The 13,429-nt window shown below is 52.3% G+C and overlaps 5 protein-coding genes across 5 annotated transcripts; 1 reads left to right on the top strand and 4 right to left on the bottom strand.

Moving 5' to 3' along the window:
• Positions 1–214: 214 nt before the first annotated feature.
• Positions 215–1,369, top strand: P170DRAFT_400033 (uncharacterized protein; the record flags this gene model as incomplete). Its single annotated transcript, XM_024846308.1, has 2 exons — positions 215–610; positions 750–1,369. The coding sequence occupies 2 exons, from the start codon at positions 215–217 to the stop codon at positions 1,155–1,157; spliced, it is 804 nt and encodes a 267-aa protein (XP_024711002.1). The 3' UTR covers positions 1,158–1,369.
• Positions 1,370–1,593: 224 nt separating this feature from the next.
• Positions 1,594–2,807, bottom strand: P170DRAFT_375648 (exosome non-catalytic core subunit RRP42; the record flags this gene model as incomplete). The annotated part of the gene is made up of 2 exons (XM_024845328.1): positions 1,594–2,112; positions 2,268–2,807. The coding sequence occupies 2 exons, from the start codon at positions 2,805–2,807 to the stop codon at positions 1,594–1,596; spliced, it is 1,059 nt and encodes a 352-aa protein (XP_024711001.1).
• A 1,245-nt stretch (positions 2,808–4,052) lies between these two features.
• Positions 4,053–6,457, bottom strand: P170DRAFT_443425 (serine/threonine-protein kinase; the record flags this gene model as incomplete). Its single annotated transcript, XM_024850544.1, has 2 exons — positions 4,053–6,230; positions 6,287–6,457. 2 exons carry the CDS (start codon positions 6,455–6,457, stop codon positions 4,053–4,055), a joined length of 2,349 nt encoding a protein of 782 aa, XP_024711000.1.
• A 2,566-nt stretch (positions 6,458–9,023) lies between these two features.
• Positions 9,024–11,545, bottom strand: P170DRAFT_461507 (uncharacterized protein; the record flags this gene model as incomplete). The annotated part of the gene is made up of 8 exons (XM_024852043.1): positions 11,190–11,545; positions 10,515–10,911; positions 10,358–10,414; positions 10,249–10,283; positions 9,741–9,752; positions 9,557–9,650; positions 9,370–9,462; positions 9,024–9,313 (listed from the first exon to the last, which is right to left on the bottom strand). Exons 1-8 carry the CDS (start codon positions 11,211–11,213, stop codon positions 9,024–9,026), a joined length of 1,002 nt encoding a protein of 333 aa, XP_024710999.1. The 5' UTR covers positions 11,214–11,545.
• A 271-nt stretch (positions 11,546–11,816) lies between these two features.
• P170DRAFT_506242 (uncharacterized protein) lies at positions 11,817–12,490 on the bottom strand (the record flags this gene model as incomplete). Its single annotated transcript, XM_024854376.1, has 1 exon — positions 11,817–12,490. Exon 1 carries the CDS (start codon positions 12,129–12,131, stop codon positions 11,817–11,819), a length of 315 nt encoding a protein of 104 aa, XP_024710998.1. The 5' UTR covers positions 12,132–12,490.
• Between the last annotated feature and the right edge of the window lie 939 nt (positions 12,491–13,429).

Here is a 13,429-nt window from a genome sequence, read left to right as displayed (position 1 = left end):
TCCACCCTCCCAGCAGTTGCACCAGGCACCACACGGAGTAAACAATCACGTGACTAAGCGGCATCAACTCGGAAAACTTCGACCGCGGAGTCTTGAAATCGCGAGATTCCTTCCCCCAGGGCATGCTACACCCCGCAGAACCCCCTTCTGCTGGTTCCATATTCCTCAAAAGAACCTCCACACCAACTGGAACCACCAACCCAACAAAACCAAAATGCCCCCCGTCACAATCCCCCAATTCCTCCTCCCGCGAGGCGCCCCCTCCACCCGGAGCTTCCTCTCCCTCGCCCGCACCCAGTCGAAGGCCCCGACCCCGTCGGCTTCTCGCCGCTGCGCATCGTCGTCCTCGCGCTCTAGCTCTAAAGATGACAAGCCGCGCGTGCTCGAGAAGCCAGACAAGTTCCGGCCGCCATCGCACCCCGCGCGGCGCGTGATGCAGACTCGCAACGGCCGCATCGTGAACCCGAACCCGGTCAACTACGGTCCGCGGCTCTCGGAGGCAGAGAAGCAGGCGCAGAAGGAGAAGCAGTATCCGAATATGTTCCCGCCCGAGGGCACGGTCATGCATCGGTTCTTGACGAATCGGTGGATTCATATTTGGATTGCGATGGTGAGTCTCTCAGACCCCCACCCCCATCCTTCTGTCCCGGATGTGATGGGATGGGATGGTGGATGGTGGATGTTTACTGCTACGATACGATACGATATGATGCGATGCGGCGGTAATGCTAAGGTTATGAATGATATAGGGCGTCCTCACCTCCCTCGCAACATTCACCTTCACAGAAACATTCAAACGGCGGTCTCCGTTCGCGCACCTCCTGCCCTCGTGGTCGGGCCTGGTCTGGCACCCCATCGACACGATCTCGCAGGCCCTCTCGGTGTACCGGATGGACGTGCAGCACAACTCGCTGGAGACGCGACAGAAGCGGCAGCGCCGGGTCGAGGACGCCGAGAAGAGACGCCAGTACCGGGTTGCGCATGGTATGGAGGAGCCGAGCGCGGAGGATAAGGAAGGCGGTAGTGCTGCCGAGGGTGATGCGGAGCTGGTCGGCGTGGATGAGCAGTCGCCGGTGGCGGTTGAGGAGCAGGCAAAGGAGTTTGTGGATTGGGAGGGGAGGAGGAGGCCTGTGAAGAAGTGGTTGGGGATTTGGTAGGATTTTCTGGGAATGGGATGGTATGTGTGATGTTGGGTTGGGGATGGTGTCGGTGGATTGAATGAGGTAGATTATGTTGGTGATTGATGGTGTTGATGGGGTGGGGTTTTCTCCACGAGGTGTGTATTATTTTCCCTTTTTGTATGTAGTATGTACATTGGTACTCTCTCATCTGCTTATCATGACAATTCCTTCGTCCAACGGTGTTTTAGCCAGGCTCGTGGAAGTTCCATGTCTCGGGTGGTCTCTGTTAGAACTGCAAAGGCAAGACGGTAGACCTCTGCAGCGATGCTCTGTATCCACGAGCATACACCCACCCGTTCCCTCCAGAGCCCAACCGAAGCGTGGAATCATGATAGAAGATCCATCCTCGTAAGGATAATGTAGGATTCAGGACAAAGGCCCATGTCCCAACCAACATCGATCAATCAATGAATCACCCAACCTCAACATTCTCCAGGCCCTCCAGAACCTCCTCGCCAACACCCCCCTTCTCAAGAACTAACTTGATCATCCGCGCCACAGTCTTGCGCTTGACTCCACCCCTCCGAGGCCTCCAAACACCCGGCGTGTCCTCCTCGCTCGTAGCCGGGTTCACGATCAGAGATCCCTCCGTAGCGCCCGCAGAGCCTCCCGTCGCCACATTCTCCGAGTTCGGCACTCCGGGCTGCGTCAACCGCGAAGGCGGATCGACCGTGCGGATAGAAAGGAGCTTCAGCCCATCCGACTCGCTGTCCCGGGTCACAGAGATAGCCATGACGGTGTCCGCAACGGTGATTTCCTCGCGGTTGGGGTCGAAAATGATGTTATCGCCGACAGAGATAACCAGCAGCGTGACCGGCGGGCGGATCTTCTGCGGCAATCTCGACCGCGTGCGAGGATACAGATACTCTGCGGCGTCCCAGTCATCGTCGAAGAAGGGGTCTTCTTCGCCTTTCGATTTCAACTTGGGGAGCTTCGTCGATAGAAGCGCCAGGTGGGTTGTTAGAGACAGGAGGGGAAGCGGATATGAAAGAGGCTGGGAGAGAAGTAGAACCTGCAGAGAATCAGGGTTAGCACGAGTAACCACACACACATCGCAAACACAACACATCCACCCAGATCCCTTACATCAATATACAACCGCCAATGCCAGCGTCTATTAATCACCAACCGACCCTTAAGCCCGCCCGCCATCTCGGCGTCCTCGCTATGCCCACTCGAGACCGACTCCACCAGCGGCTCGCGCATCATCTCAGACAGAAAAACAGGCAGGGCATCGTCGTCCCGAAATCCAGGGATCTCAATCGACATCTGCACCCAAGATCCGTGCCCGCCAGTGGCCGCAGGTTTCCCGTCCTCGCCACCCGCATCGGTCGTCTGCGCCTGCTGCGAGAGATTCACGGCATCGGGTGACAGCGCCGTCTTCTCGACCTCGGCCTTCACGCCGACGATGGCTTGCGTGCCGTCTGCGAATCCGACGCGCGCGCTGCCGTTTGTGCCCGGCAGAATGTCGGTTTCGGCCGTTAGAGGGCGAAACTGCGTGGGGGAGCGGCCATCGGGGCGGATGGGACTGTTTGGTAGCGCGAGAGAGGTGTAGAGGTAGGCGAGTTCGGCGGGGGATATCAGCGGGGTCTGGGAGGCAGACGAGGCCTGTCGCTGGGAGGCCATCAGGGTGCTGGATAGAGAGGAGGAGGTGGGGAGAAAGTAATTGAGAGAAGAAGATCGCTTGTAGGCACAGCGGCCGTTACTGCGTAGAGGATAGAAAAATTAACACCACTTGGGTTGGCACTGAGGTTGAAAAAAAAGTGGTACCGACAAGATTGCAGGGCTCTATCAATTCACCCGTGCAGATTATCCACGTTCGACCAACATCCAAGGGTCGAGTGTTTTTGATATGAAGAGGTCCTTTGACGTCTTCTACTTGGGAAATTCTGCTGGGCGGCGGGGAGTTGTTGTTCCGTGCCGATCTATGGATCACCGTCTCTATCAATCAGGCGCCACACCATACAGTCGGACGTTGTTTAATCAAGCTTGATTTTTCTATTTGACACTAGCAGATACTACATTGAAAAGCACAGTAGATCATTGTAAATTAGAGCAGTCGATCGCATTTTATTAGTATAAGTGAGCGGGATTGCCACCGCAGGTAAAGTATATTACAGTATTGTGAGACTTCAAGGCTGCCACCAGTGGTCCTTCTCAGCGAAAACAAGAAAATGAGAGGGAGAATATCTGTACAAGGGGAAAAGAACGGGAAATTTTATAAACAGCCACATTGCTCCCAGTAGATGCAACGAAAGGAATGGCGGTGAAGGGGTAAAGCCCGCGAAAATATACAGTGGTGTAACAAGACAAATTTTGGACACAAAGAAAATAAAGAAAAGGGGGGAATAAGTGACAGTAGGGAGTTAATGCATATATATATGTAATAAGGAACGATAGTAGACCTCGCGACTTGCGCCATGTGGTATCAAGGGGGGTGGTAAAATGTGCAAAGAATAGCCACCGGAGATGGTGATGATGCAAAAGAAAGACGAGAACGAAAACGTGCCGAAAACAAGTTGCGAGGCCGACTAAGTCTAGAAAAAGGCCTTTGGGGTATGAGAAGAACAACCGACAAATGAAAAAAAGGAAATCGGGCTAACCCACGCCCTATGCAACAACAAATAGGGAGCAACGAGAGAAAATAATCAAAACAGCCTCCACGACGAAGAGAAAAACAGAAGACACCAGACCCAGTACGCCTTGCTCGGTTAGATCGCCGGTAACACGCATGATCGCCCCATTTTTCTCTTTGGATTAGATTCGAACAAAAACATCACAAGATAGTCAAAGAATGAAAGGAAATTGTGAGATCAAGGTAAAAGGGAAAAAGGACACCGCCGCCTGTTGCGCGGGGTATCACGAAGCCAACTACCTGTATGTGGACCCAGTCATGAAGTTTCCAGCTGGGCTGGCCCATTCGCCCTCTTCGTAAGGTGGCGTGGGCCATTGACGAGTCGAGCTTGAGTGGTCGGTCTTGTTATCAGGCACCCCTAACCGCCTGCAAGGTGTGGCCTCAGCATGACCGAAAGCCACCTCATCACACTTGGCGGATGGCGAAGGAGTCGGGTAAGGGCTTGGTAGCGGACGCGAGTTGTCATTCCCCAAAGCTGGACGGCTGTAATTGGAAGATGCATCAGAGGCTTGCGTTTGCGCTAGACGCCTAGCGGCCTTGCTTGCCGAATGAAGCACCTCATCCAAGAGTTCGTCCTCTTCCTCGGGGGTCTCGTAGCGGTGGACAGGGTGAGTTGACATCTGCAAGGCACGGCGAGTCCGACTCGAGATAGGTCCGGGATTACCACTGGTGGAGACAGGACTGTCTCCCATTGACCGAATAGAGCCTTGTGGCATTGATTGGCGTTTTCCACCCTCCAACGACGACGTAATGTGAACAGGAACATTGCTCTTCGCAGTGGAATCGAGAGAATACTTCACACCCTGCAAAGCTTTGTCCAGCTCGTTCAGATCCGTGTTCTGCTTGGGCTCATTGACATTGACCGAGTCGAGAGCGAGTGACGATCGATTGGACCATGGCATGCAGCCAGCGTTGGCCTCGACGTCATCACTGGCCGTATTGCCTTGATTGCGTCCGGATAGCCTGCGAGCACGCTTGCGTAGATGCGAGAAAAAGCTTTCCTTGGGAGTGATGCCACCGTTGTTGGTGTTTCCGTTTCCGTTAAGCGCCCGTTCCGCTTCTTGTCGGTGGACATCGGCGTAGTGATTGCCGTGCGAATTGACAGAAAGTTGGCGACCAATCTTCTTGCTTGATTTGCTTGCATTCACGTCGTTCATGTGAGCGAGAGAAGAATTGGCCTGTGCCGTGACGGCATTGGACAACGGCGACACGGGCCGAATCGAGGGCAGGATAGGCATCGGGGCGCCATTGGCCCACGTCGCGCGCTTGCTCGGCGCCGGCCTAGGCTTGGTCTGGAGCTCGGGAGTGGTGCTGTACGAAACCACTGGCTGCTTCGATGGCTCATCGTCCACATTGGGAGCGGGACTCTCCGATCGTCCAATCAAGGATCTCCTGAACCAGGAGGACTTGGTCGAAAGAGTAGGGGAATCCGTAGTTTCCCGGCTAGGAGTTTTGAAACTCTTGTCCGAATGTTTCCGACCCAGCAGGCGGGCAGTCGAGGACTTCGGTCGCAGAGGGTCGAGAGCATCGGCGAAATACTCATGGTTCAACGCTTGGGTGGAGGTAGGACGGTTCTTCGGATCCCACATCAGGCACCAGGTGACAAATTGGCTCAGAGCCGCTGGCCACTGCGGTTGTTGAAGGATGCTCTCCATCGAATGGGGTGCCATCTTGGGGAAAGTGAAGCCCAGCTTCTGGGCAAGGCGAGAGCCGTCTCGCCATTCACCACCGCCGAGTTTGGTACCCGACTTGCTGTACCAGTTACCCGGGCTGCCCATGATTTCGCAGACACGCCAGACCTGATCCACCTCGTTTCCGCCGGGGAAAAGCGGCTTCAACGTAGCGATTTCCACCGCCATCGCACCGACAGCCCACATGTCGACCGGCGCCGAATACTCTCCGGCACGCAGAAGCACCTCGGGCGCACGATACCATCTCGTGGAGACATAAGTCGTGTATGGCAGTTTCGAGTGGGTTTCTCTGGCAAGACCAAAGTCGGCGATCTTGACGGTGTATGTTGGAGGAGTGGAAGGAGGGGTCACAAGATTGGAATAACGGCTGAAGGTGGAATCATTCGGGGCGGACGAGGAGACAAGGATGTTCTCGGGTTTAATATCTCGGTGGAAGAAGTGATGGGCATGGATGTGATCGAGACCAGACAAGATCTGGAACAGAATGCTCTTGACGTGCTTCCCATCCAGGGGTTTGTGGTCGCGAGATTTCATCAATTGGTAAAGATTGCCATCCATATATTCCATACAGATGTGTAGTTTGCGTGAAAGCGGGTCAAGGAAGATGTCGAGGGCGGGAACGAGGTGAGGATGGATAGGGAGGGTTCGGAGAAAGATCACTTCACGTAGCTCTAGGCACGGAGTCAAGGAATCAAATGTCTTCTTCATCGTCTTGATCGCGACCTGTGGTATATCACATTAGGGTGTGCCTCATGTGCTCGGAAGCTGGTACAACTTACCATGGTTCCTCTCCGTGCGATGTTGGAACCGGCCGTCCGTACCCGTGCAACTGCAACGCTGCCGAAGCTACCATCCCCAACCTCCTTAAGCACTTCAAAGCGGTCTTCGAGCGTGGCCATCGAGGTAGGAGCGGCACTCCGTGACGAGGAGTGGTCGTAAGTGACGGTCATGGTGTCTCCTTGTGGTTATGTGATTGTGTCTGCCAGCAGATATGATCGAGAAGGGAGGGTTCGTATGACTGGGAGAATCCGGATCGTGTCAGCAGGCCAACGGTACTTTTCCTCCCCACACGTCTGTCATCCTCGCCAGGGAAACGTTACCCTATATCAGTGGATTTCCAGGACCTAGAATCGAACTTCCAATGGCGATGGGAAGGTGATTAACAGGACCAGATGTTCATCATTCGACGTTCAGAAACGATTGCGAGCCCGCGGAATGGGAAGCGGAAATGGTTCTATCCCATCGAAACGAGGGCTAATGGGAGGAAGGCGGGATTGATAAGAGAGAGATGCCGAGATGAGGGACAGAGGAAGTGGGAGAAGAGGGGGAAGGGGGTGGTCATGTAGTTCTCAAAAAAGAAGGGTGGAGGACAGGAAGAAGATCTGGAAGCAAGATGGAAGGACCCAGAGGATTGGACGTGATCACTGTAGTGATATGAGCGGGCCCATTCGGTGGGAACTGCTAAACGAAAGGATGATCGGAGACCGAGTGGGAGAGAGCCCCTGACGCGGTGACAGCTTTACCAGCTCCAGGACGAGAACTTTTGGGACCGGGCCGTGGAGCCTGTGAAGAAGCGGTCGACTGAACGGAGGGAGTTCTGAGGGGGGAGGTGGAATCGGATGGTGCAGATCACAGGGAATAATCAAACTGGTACTAGTAGGAAATAATGGTAATAATAATCGCAATAATAATCGCCGCGGGTATGGGATGGGATGGGGATGGACAGGAAAAATCAAATCAAATAAAAAATAAATAATGGTAATTAGGGGGGGCAGACAATAAGGATAATGCGAGTGGATTATTGAGGGGTTAAAAAGAGCAGTAGAACCGGAGGGATGACATGGACAGACTCCAGATATCTACCACATTTCCCTGCCTATTGTCACTACTGACAGCAAAAGCACGACCAGCGCCGGGTGATCCTGTAAGTCATGAAATAGGAGGTTGGTTGGTTGGGGGGACAAAAAAGAGGGCAGCAATTGATGTGTTGAAAAAGAGCGAGCGAGCGACGCGAATGGCCGGAGAGAGCAGAGTAGATGGACGGATGGACCGACAGCAGAAAACGAGAGACGCGAATCAGAAGCCGAAAATAAAAATAAAAATAAAAATAATACGGAGGTGATGATAATTTAAAAGGTGATTACACTAGGTACCACTCTTTCTCCGTTCTCCATACCAGACCACCCACTCACACGGCGCCGTCATCGTACACTTAGGTCATGATACTCGTAATAAAACTAAAAGGGTGCCAGAATAATCGGTAATGGTCATAAAATCAAAACAAAAAAGAAAATCAGAAAATAAGAAAATAAAATATGGTCATACTAAACGCGATCAGAAGACGAACGAGAAAAAATAATAATCCTCACAAAGCCAGTGGGCGGAGGCAGCAGACCTCCACGCTAATCCTGATGGACAAGTCAGGAATGGCCGAGGAACGGGGATCCACCCCGCCTAGGAAAGGCCAAAAAAAAAAAATCAAAACAGTCAAAGGGGAAAGGGAAAAAATAAAAATAAAAAAAGGGGAGTTCCCCGTCGGCGGAAATTAGGTCATCATCGACAGGCCTCGAACTGAAGGCGGGTAAGCCGTTCTGGTAAACTGCCGGAATCGTACGCTGGAAACCCCCCTTAAATAACCCCAATTGCCCGAGAACGGCAGAAGGGAATGAGCAGATCGCGACCGAGATACAGAGCAATCCGTAGAAATGGAATAATAATGATGAATCAATCCACAATCCACCGAAGGGACTTTTCCCATCAATTGATGTTCCCGCGCAATAAGCACTGCTTATCGGACCCAGATCACCAGAATCAGCCCCGACACCGTATTTCTGTCGGCGTGTTTTCGCTTGCGTCTTAACTTCTTAAGGGCGTCCAGGGACCCCGTCAGGGCCGTTGTCTGAAATTCCGGCGTTGGAGTCAGCACCTAAACCTCATTGAGGATTAGCAGTGACCCGTCTTTCCTAGCGGTCTCTGGAGTTGTAGGGTTTCGCTGCTCTGGTCCAATGAAGGTGGCCGATATGTGCAACTTCGTACCCTAGGGATTGGTCTACTGAGGGCTATTGATTCCCGTGCCCAGCCCATTAATGGGAACGGGTTTCCCAGATTACTGCGTACTATCCATCTATCATCCTGACGCAGTAGGTCCGTACTTTTTACGACTGCGTCAGACTCGACCGGATTATTAATGCGCCTTTTCGCCCATCCGGTCCGAATCCAGTAAGACTCAAAACCACCTCGGGGGTAGGGGAAGTTAAAAGGAAATAAACCCATCCAGCAGGCCGTCCCAAGACTCAAAGAGAATCATTTGACAGCAAAGTTAAAACCCGCCGGTGGTGTTGCGTTGACATCGGGGTTTGGGACCAGTAGGTGAACAATTTCCGGAGACCAGAGGGAAAACTAACCGTGCCCAAAGGCAAAAAACCCAAAGAACGAAACAGGACCCTCTGGTGGTCACCGTCATCCGCCGCTTGGATTTTTTGAAGACTCCGGAGGTTCCAGCCTTAATCGGCCCACTTAGTCTCCGCCTCTAGTGATCGTTAGACGGGCTCTAGCAGGGGTGTCCAGGGGTTGGGCCGCGTCTTTTTTCTTCCCTCTGACTTTGCGGTCGTTGGTATTATCCATCCCGCTCAGGGTCTCGAGGGCGCGAGGGACACTCACTCCTACGCCGTCGAGCTCACAAATCGGACACGCGGGTGATGTGACGTGTACCGAGGGTGGTACTGCGAGATCAAGTGCCTTGGAAGGAATGTGAATGACCTCATCCGGTCCCTCGACGGTCGATGACACCCCCTGACTTCCACTCTCTTTCGTGACACGCGCGTCAAAACAAAAACGGTCAGTCAGTTCTTTGAGTACGTACTGCGTAGTGAGGTCCAAGCATCCAGGCGGAAGAGTCGGTCGGGGAAATCCAAGACGCTAACAAATACGGTCAAGAGTTCATGCAACTTCTTGTCTGCATTTGTGGAGTGCTCGCCTACTGTCTACTCCGTAAAGCCTGAAAAGTGAAAACAAAACTGCCCACCAGCCGCTCCATCCACAAGGCATACTGTCCAGAACTCCATATCCATAGCGTGTCGCGGGTGGCTGACCGCCAACATGGCAACCACCGCCAGTTGTGACGAACCGGCCCACGAACTGAGACTGGCAATTTACAAAATAAAAATGTAGGCTGGTGGCTACGGAGTAAACGGCTTAATTGTCAACCCCTCCTTACCCCCCTCTTCGACGTACGGAGAATAGATACTGCATTCAGTTGGTATGTTTCCACTTGATAAGTGGTGTCTATGCTAGTTCCCCCCGGTTGAAACACATGGGAATTTCGAGTCGACCGCATCGGAGAACTATCTGTTCGCCTGGAATAATAAACAACATAGTTGCATAGTAGTGTCGTCTGTCCTCCGCCTCCGTACTTTCACCACGCTATCTTAACTGATACAGTGTAAAAATTCGCTGTTTCAGTCTACCGGCGGGGGTTTCAATCAATGTTTCTCCTATTTTCCATGGCTTGTGACCTGTAGTTGAAATCGAGAGGGCTGTGGCCGATCAAGCAAGACATGCCAGAAACCTCGGAAAGAGAGCCGATTCCGCGTGGTCAAAAGTCCATGTATTAATTATTTTTCAAAATTTAACCCATGAAACTGTACGCTGTATTATAGAGACTTGCTCTCCCCAATCAGGTAAATTTATGCATCGAAAGCAGAGTTCGTTACTGAGGCAATAAATATGCATGCAGACGTACAGTAGTAGCTGCTTGCTTCAAAGCACCTATCTCATCTACATGATTCTGCAGACCAGGCGATCCACTGGATTTGCTGCAGGTCAGCTCGATATATGCGCCATACACATACATACATATTTGGGGACCTGGCCATTCTTAAAGTACCATCGTCCGGGGAAGCTGAAGGCTGCACGAATTAAGTTTTCATGTACTTTATCAGTGCATGCATCAAGATGATACTTTACAGTTTACAGATCAAGTACGGGATGCATACAGAGTATACCTACCTATAATTCCACATATTGACCGCGTCAATCGTCCCGGCCAGCCACCTCCAGTACCCGGCAACGGCACGTAGTCTCCGGAGTCCCTGGCGATAGGCCACTCAACTATATCTCTAAAGCCGGCATCTGCACGACTCAACCGAGGTCGTCTGATGGATAATGTCGGATCTTCCCTGCCAACTGACGCTCGAGACGCAGCAATTGATCTGTTACTACAGTGACCAGCGATCCTGTAACATTTGTTCAAACATGCTCCCCCACGCAGGCGGCATTGTTTGCGCCTATTCCTCCGTTCTGCGTAGACAAGCTCGCCACCAGCCCTTGCAATATGGAAGATCCGATCCGGGTCAATCGCAACGCTCTTGCTAAGCCTTTTCGAGCCATGGGATAATGCCATGTGCTAATTAGGTCATACTGGATCCTACCACTGCCGCAGTACATATTAGCATGTCCACCAGACGGAGCTCCGTACATATGATATGACATGCTTAATTTGGCTGCATGGTCTAATCGTGGACGACCGATTCGATTTTATTTATTTATTTTTTTGTCGCCTATCATCCCTTGGCTGGAGGAGATCCGGAAGATATGTATTCTGTCGCCTTGTCTTCGTTGAACAGGTCACTCGATTCGGCACTGGGACTTTTGATTGTTGATTCCTTGCTGGGGATCACTTACGCATTCCAAGGAGGCGTTGGACATGGCTCCGTCCTGATGCTAAAAGGGGACTGCTGGATGGGTCTCAGGTGCTCCGTCCGGCGGTCTAGGACTCCGTGTCTCCCGCCATATCTGCCACCCGACCCATGACTACGGTTTTGTTCCGCTAGTAGATATTGTCACCGTCTTTTGGGTCTCGCGGTTTCAGGAAGGGGAAAGGGAATATCTCAGAACGGAGACTTGGCGTACGGAGGACAGATGATTCAGATCGAACGGTGCCAGTATAGGCTTCGTCAATCGGTGATGACTACATGAGTAATTGCTGGGGTGACGTGTCCCCCTTTTTCTGTGATTTTATTTCGATTGTTTTTTTAAACTACGTCTGCCGGAGTACGGAGTAGTGCGTACTGGTTTGCCGGCTGCTTCCTAGGCTGAACCACAGTTGGTGGTGCGCCGAAAGTGGAAGAGGAAGGGGGACGCTAAGTCCAAACGGGAAAATAATAAGATGAGAAAATCAAAAAATAGAAGAGGAAATCCAAAATCATTTTGGGCACCCGCACAGAAAGAAGGCGAAGTCGACTGGTGTGAGGGAGTGATTAAGTGAGTGGAGCGCGACCCATTCATTAGCCTCCGACCGGACTCAACGAGCTAGGGGCGGGCTGTGCCAGTGATTGGCGGGATTGCGGCGAGGACTGGGGATCCATCCAGCCGGGAGGTCACCAGTGGACTCATGGCGATGGAGGCCGTGGGTCCGCTGAGTGCGCCGGAGCCCTCGGGGAATGCGGACCCCCCACTCAGCGTAGGCCCGTCCCTGCTACCCGACACCGACCATGGGTCTAGTTCTTCTCTGAACCAGTAGTCTCGCGAATCACAAGAGATCGCTGCTCCCAAATGGGCCCACGTCCCATCGCCTGCTTCTCCCCATCCAGCATCCGTGCCAAGCTGCCCGCTTCTCTTAGCCATCAACACCGTCTCCCCCTCCAGGCCGCTACTCCCGATGCAGCATGCTCTGATACTCGCTAGCTGTCGAAGCCGTCGCCTTCCTTAGGGATTCCAGAAGGATTAAGGAGGTTCATATGGGGAGAGAAGCGGGATCGAAAGGATTCGGAAGACCGGGATTTTCCCTCTGTGGTTTGGTCCCGGCTCCGTAGAAGGGGGTAGATGGTTAGCCGTTGATTCTTCCAATGAGTCCATTGACCAAACCGTTGGAAGCCTGAGAGGACCTAACTGGGATGGTGCTTATGCGCGGTGGAGGATCAACAAGACCTCCCCTGCAAGAGACGGGTAGATGGCAAGATATGTTTCTAGAAGGCGACTACTGTCGATGGAGAGAGATCCGTTGCCATTCGTTCATCTATTTGAATTTGCTAGTCAACCCTATTTCCTGCTCGGTGGTGTGCCCTCCATGAGCCTTACAGGTAGTAGGCACATACTCCGTACCCCGTAGGAGGTAGAGTGGCGCGGAGTACGGAGCAATGAGTTCACAACCCCTCTATTGTCCAGCATCTACTCCGTACCGCTAAAGTCCCTTCGCCTAGTTGGAACCGTTCCGTGGCAGTTCCACGGGAAAGTGCTCCTTCTCCATCAGGATAGACAGCCGGAAAGCCTTTTAGGTGATGGATCAAAGACCAGCCCAGGACGGAGTACAGAGCACCTAGTGGGGTCCTGCTTCTGACTGATGGATTCTGGCATGGCTGATAGTCCAAAGGGCTGGAATGACAGCTGATTGATGGATCACCCATCTTGTCTTGCAGTAGGCGAAGGGTGTCTGCATTAATCCGCCGGATGTTGCATCTGAGCCCCGGAGTCATTTCTTTTGCCTTTCACCCCTTTTATTCCTTGTTCTTTTTATTTTCTTTTTCTTTTTCTGCTTTTTGCTTTTTCCATTTGGTTATTTCCGGTGTTTATCCTACCCTTCACTCTTCTTCAAGCTTGCTGCGACGGAGTATTCTCCGGATACAACCCTGATCATGCTATGTCTTTGCATTGACCTCTGATCATACGGCTCCTGACCTGTGTATGGCGCTTTTGTCATTTCTCTTGGACCTGTCCATTTATCCCGTTACTCTACAATCTGAATTCTAATTCCCAATAGAAGCTAGTAAGACCGTGATATGTGTTCCATTTCTATCGTCGTCATACCACTCTATGTAGAAGACAAGGCAACGGTAGCCTGTATCTCAGTTGCAAACGAAGGTCCTCCCGACCATTCCGTTTGTTCAATATCCAGACAGGAATAGTCAAATCAAACGGACTAAACG

The sequence above is a fragment of the Aspergillus steynii genome, assembly GCF_002849105.1.
Source record: "Aspergillus steynii IBT 23096 chromosome Unknown P170scaffold_1, whole genome shotgun sequence".
NCBI lineage: Eukaryota > Fungi > Ascomycota > Eurotiomycetes > Eurotiales > Aspergillaceae > Aspergillus > Aspergillus steynii.
The sequence above is the reverse complement of the archived record's forward strand: the minus strand, read 5'-3'. Positions and strand labels throughout refer to the sequence as shown.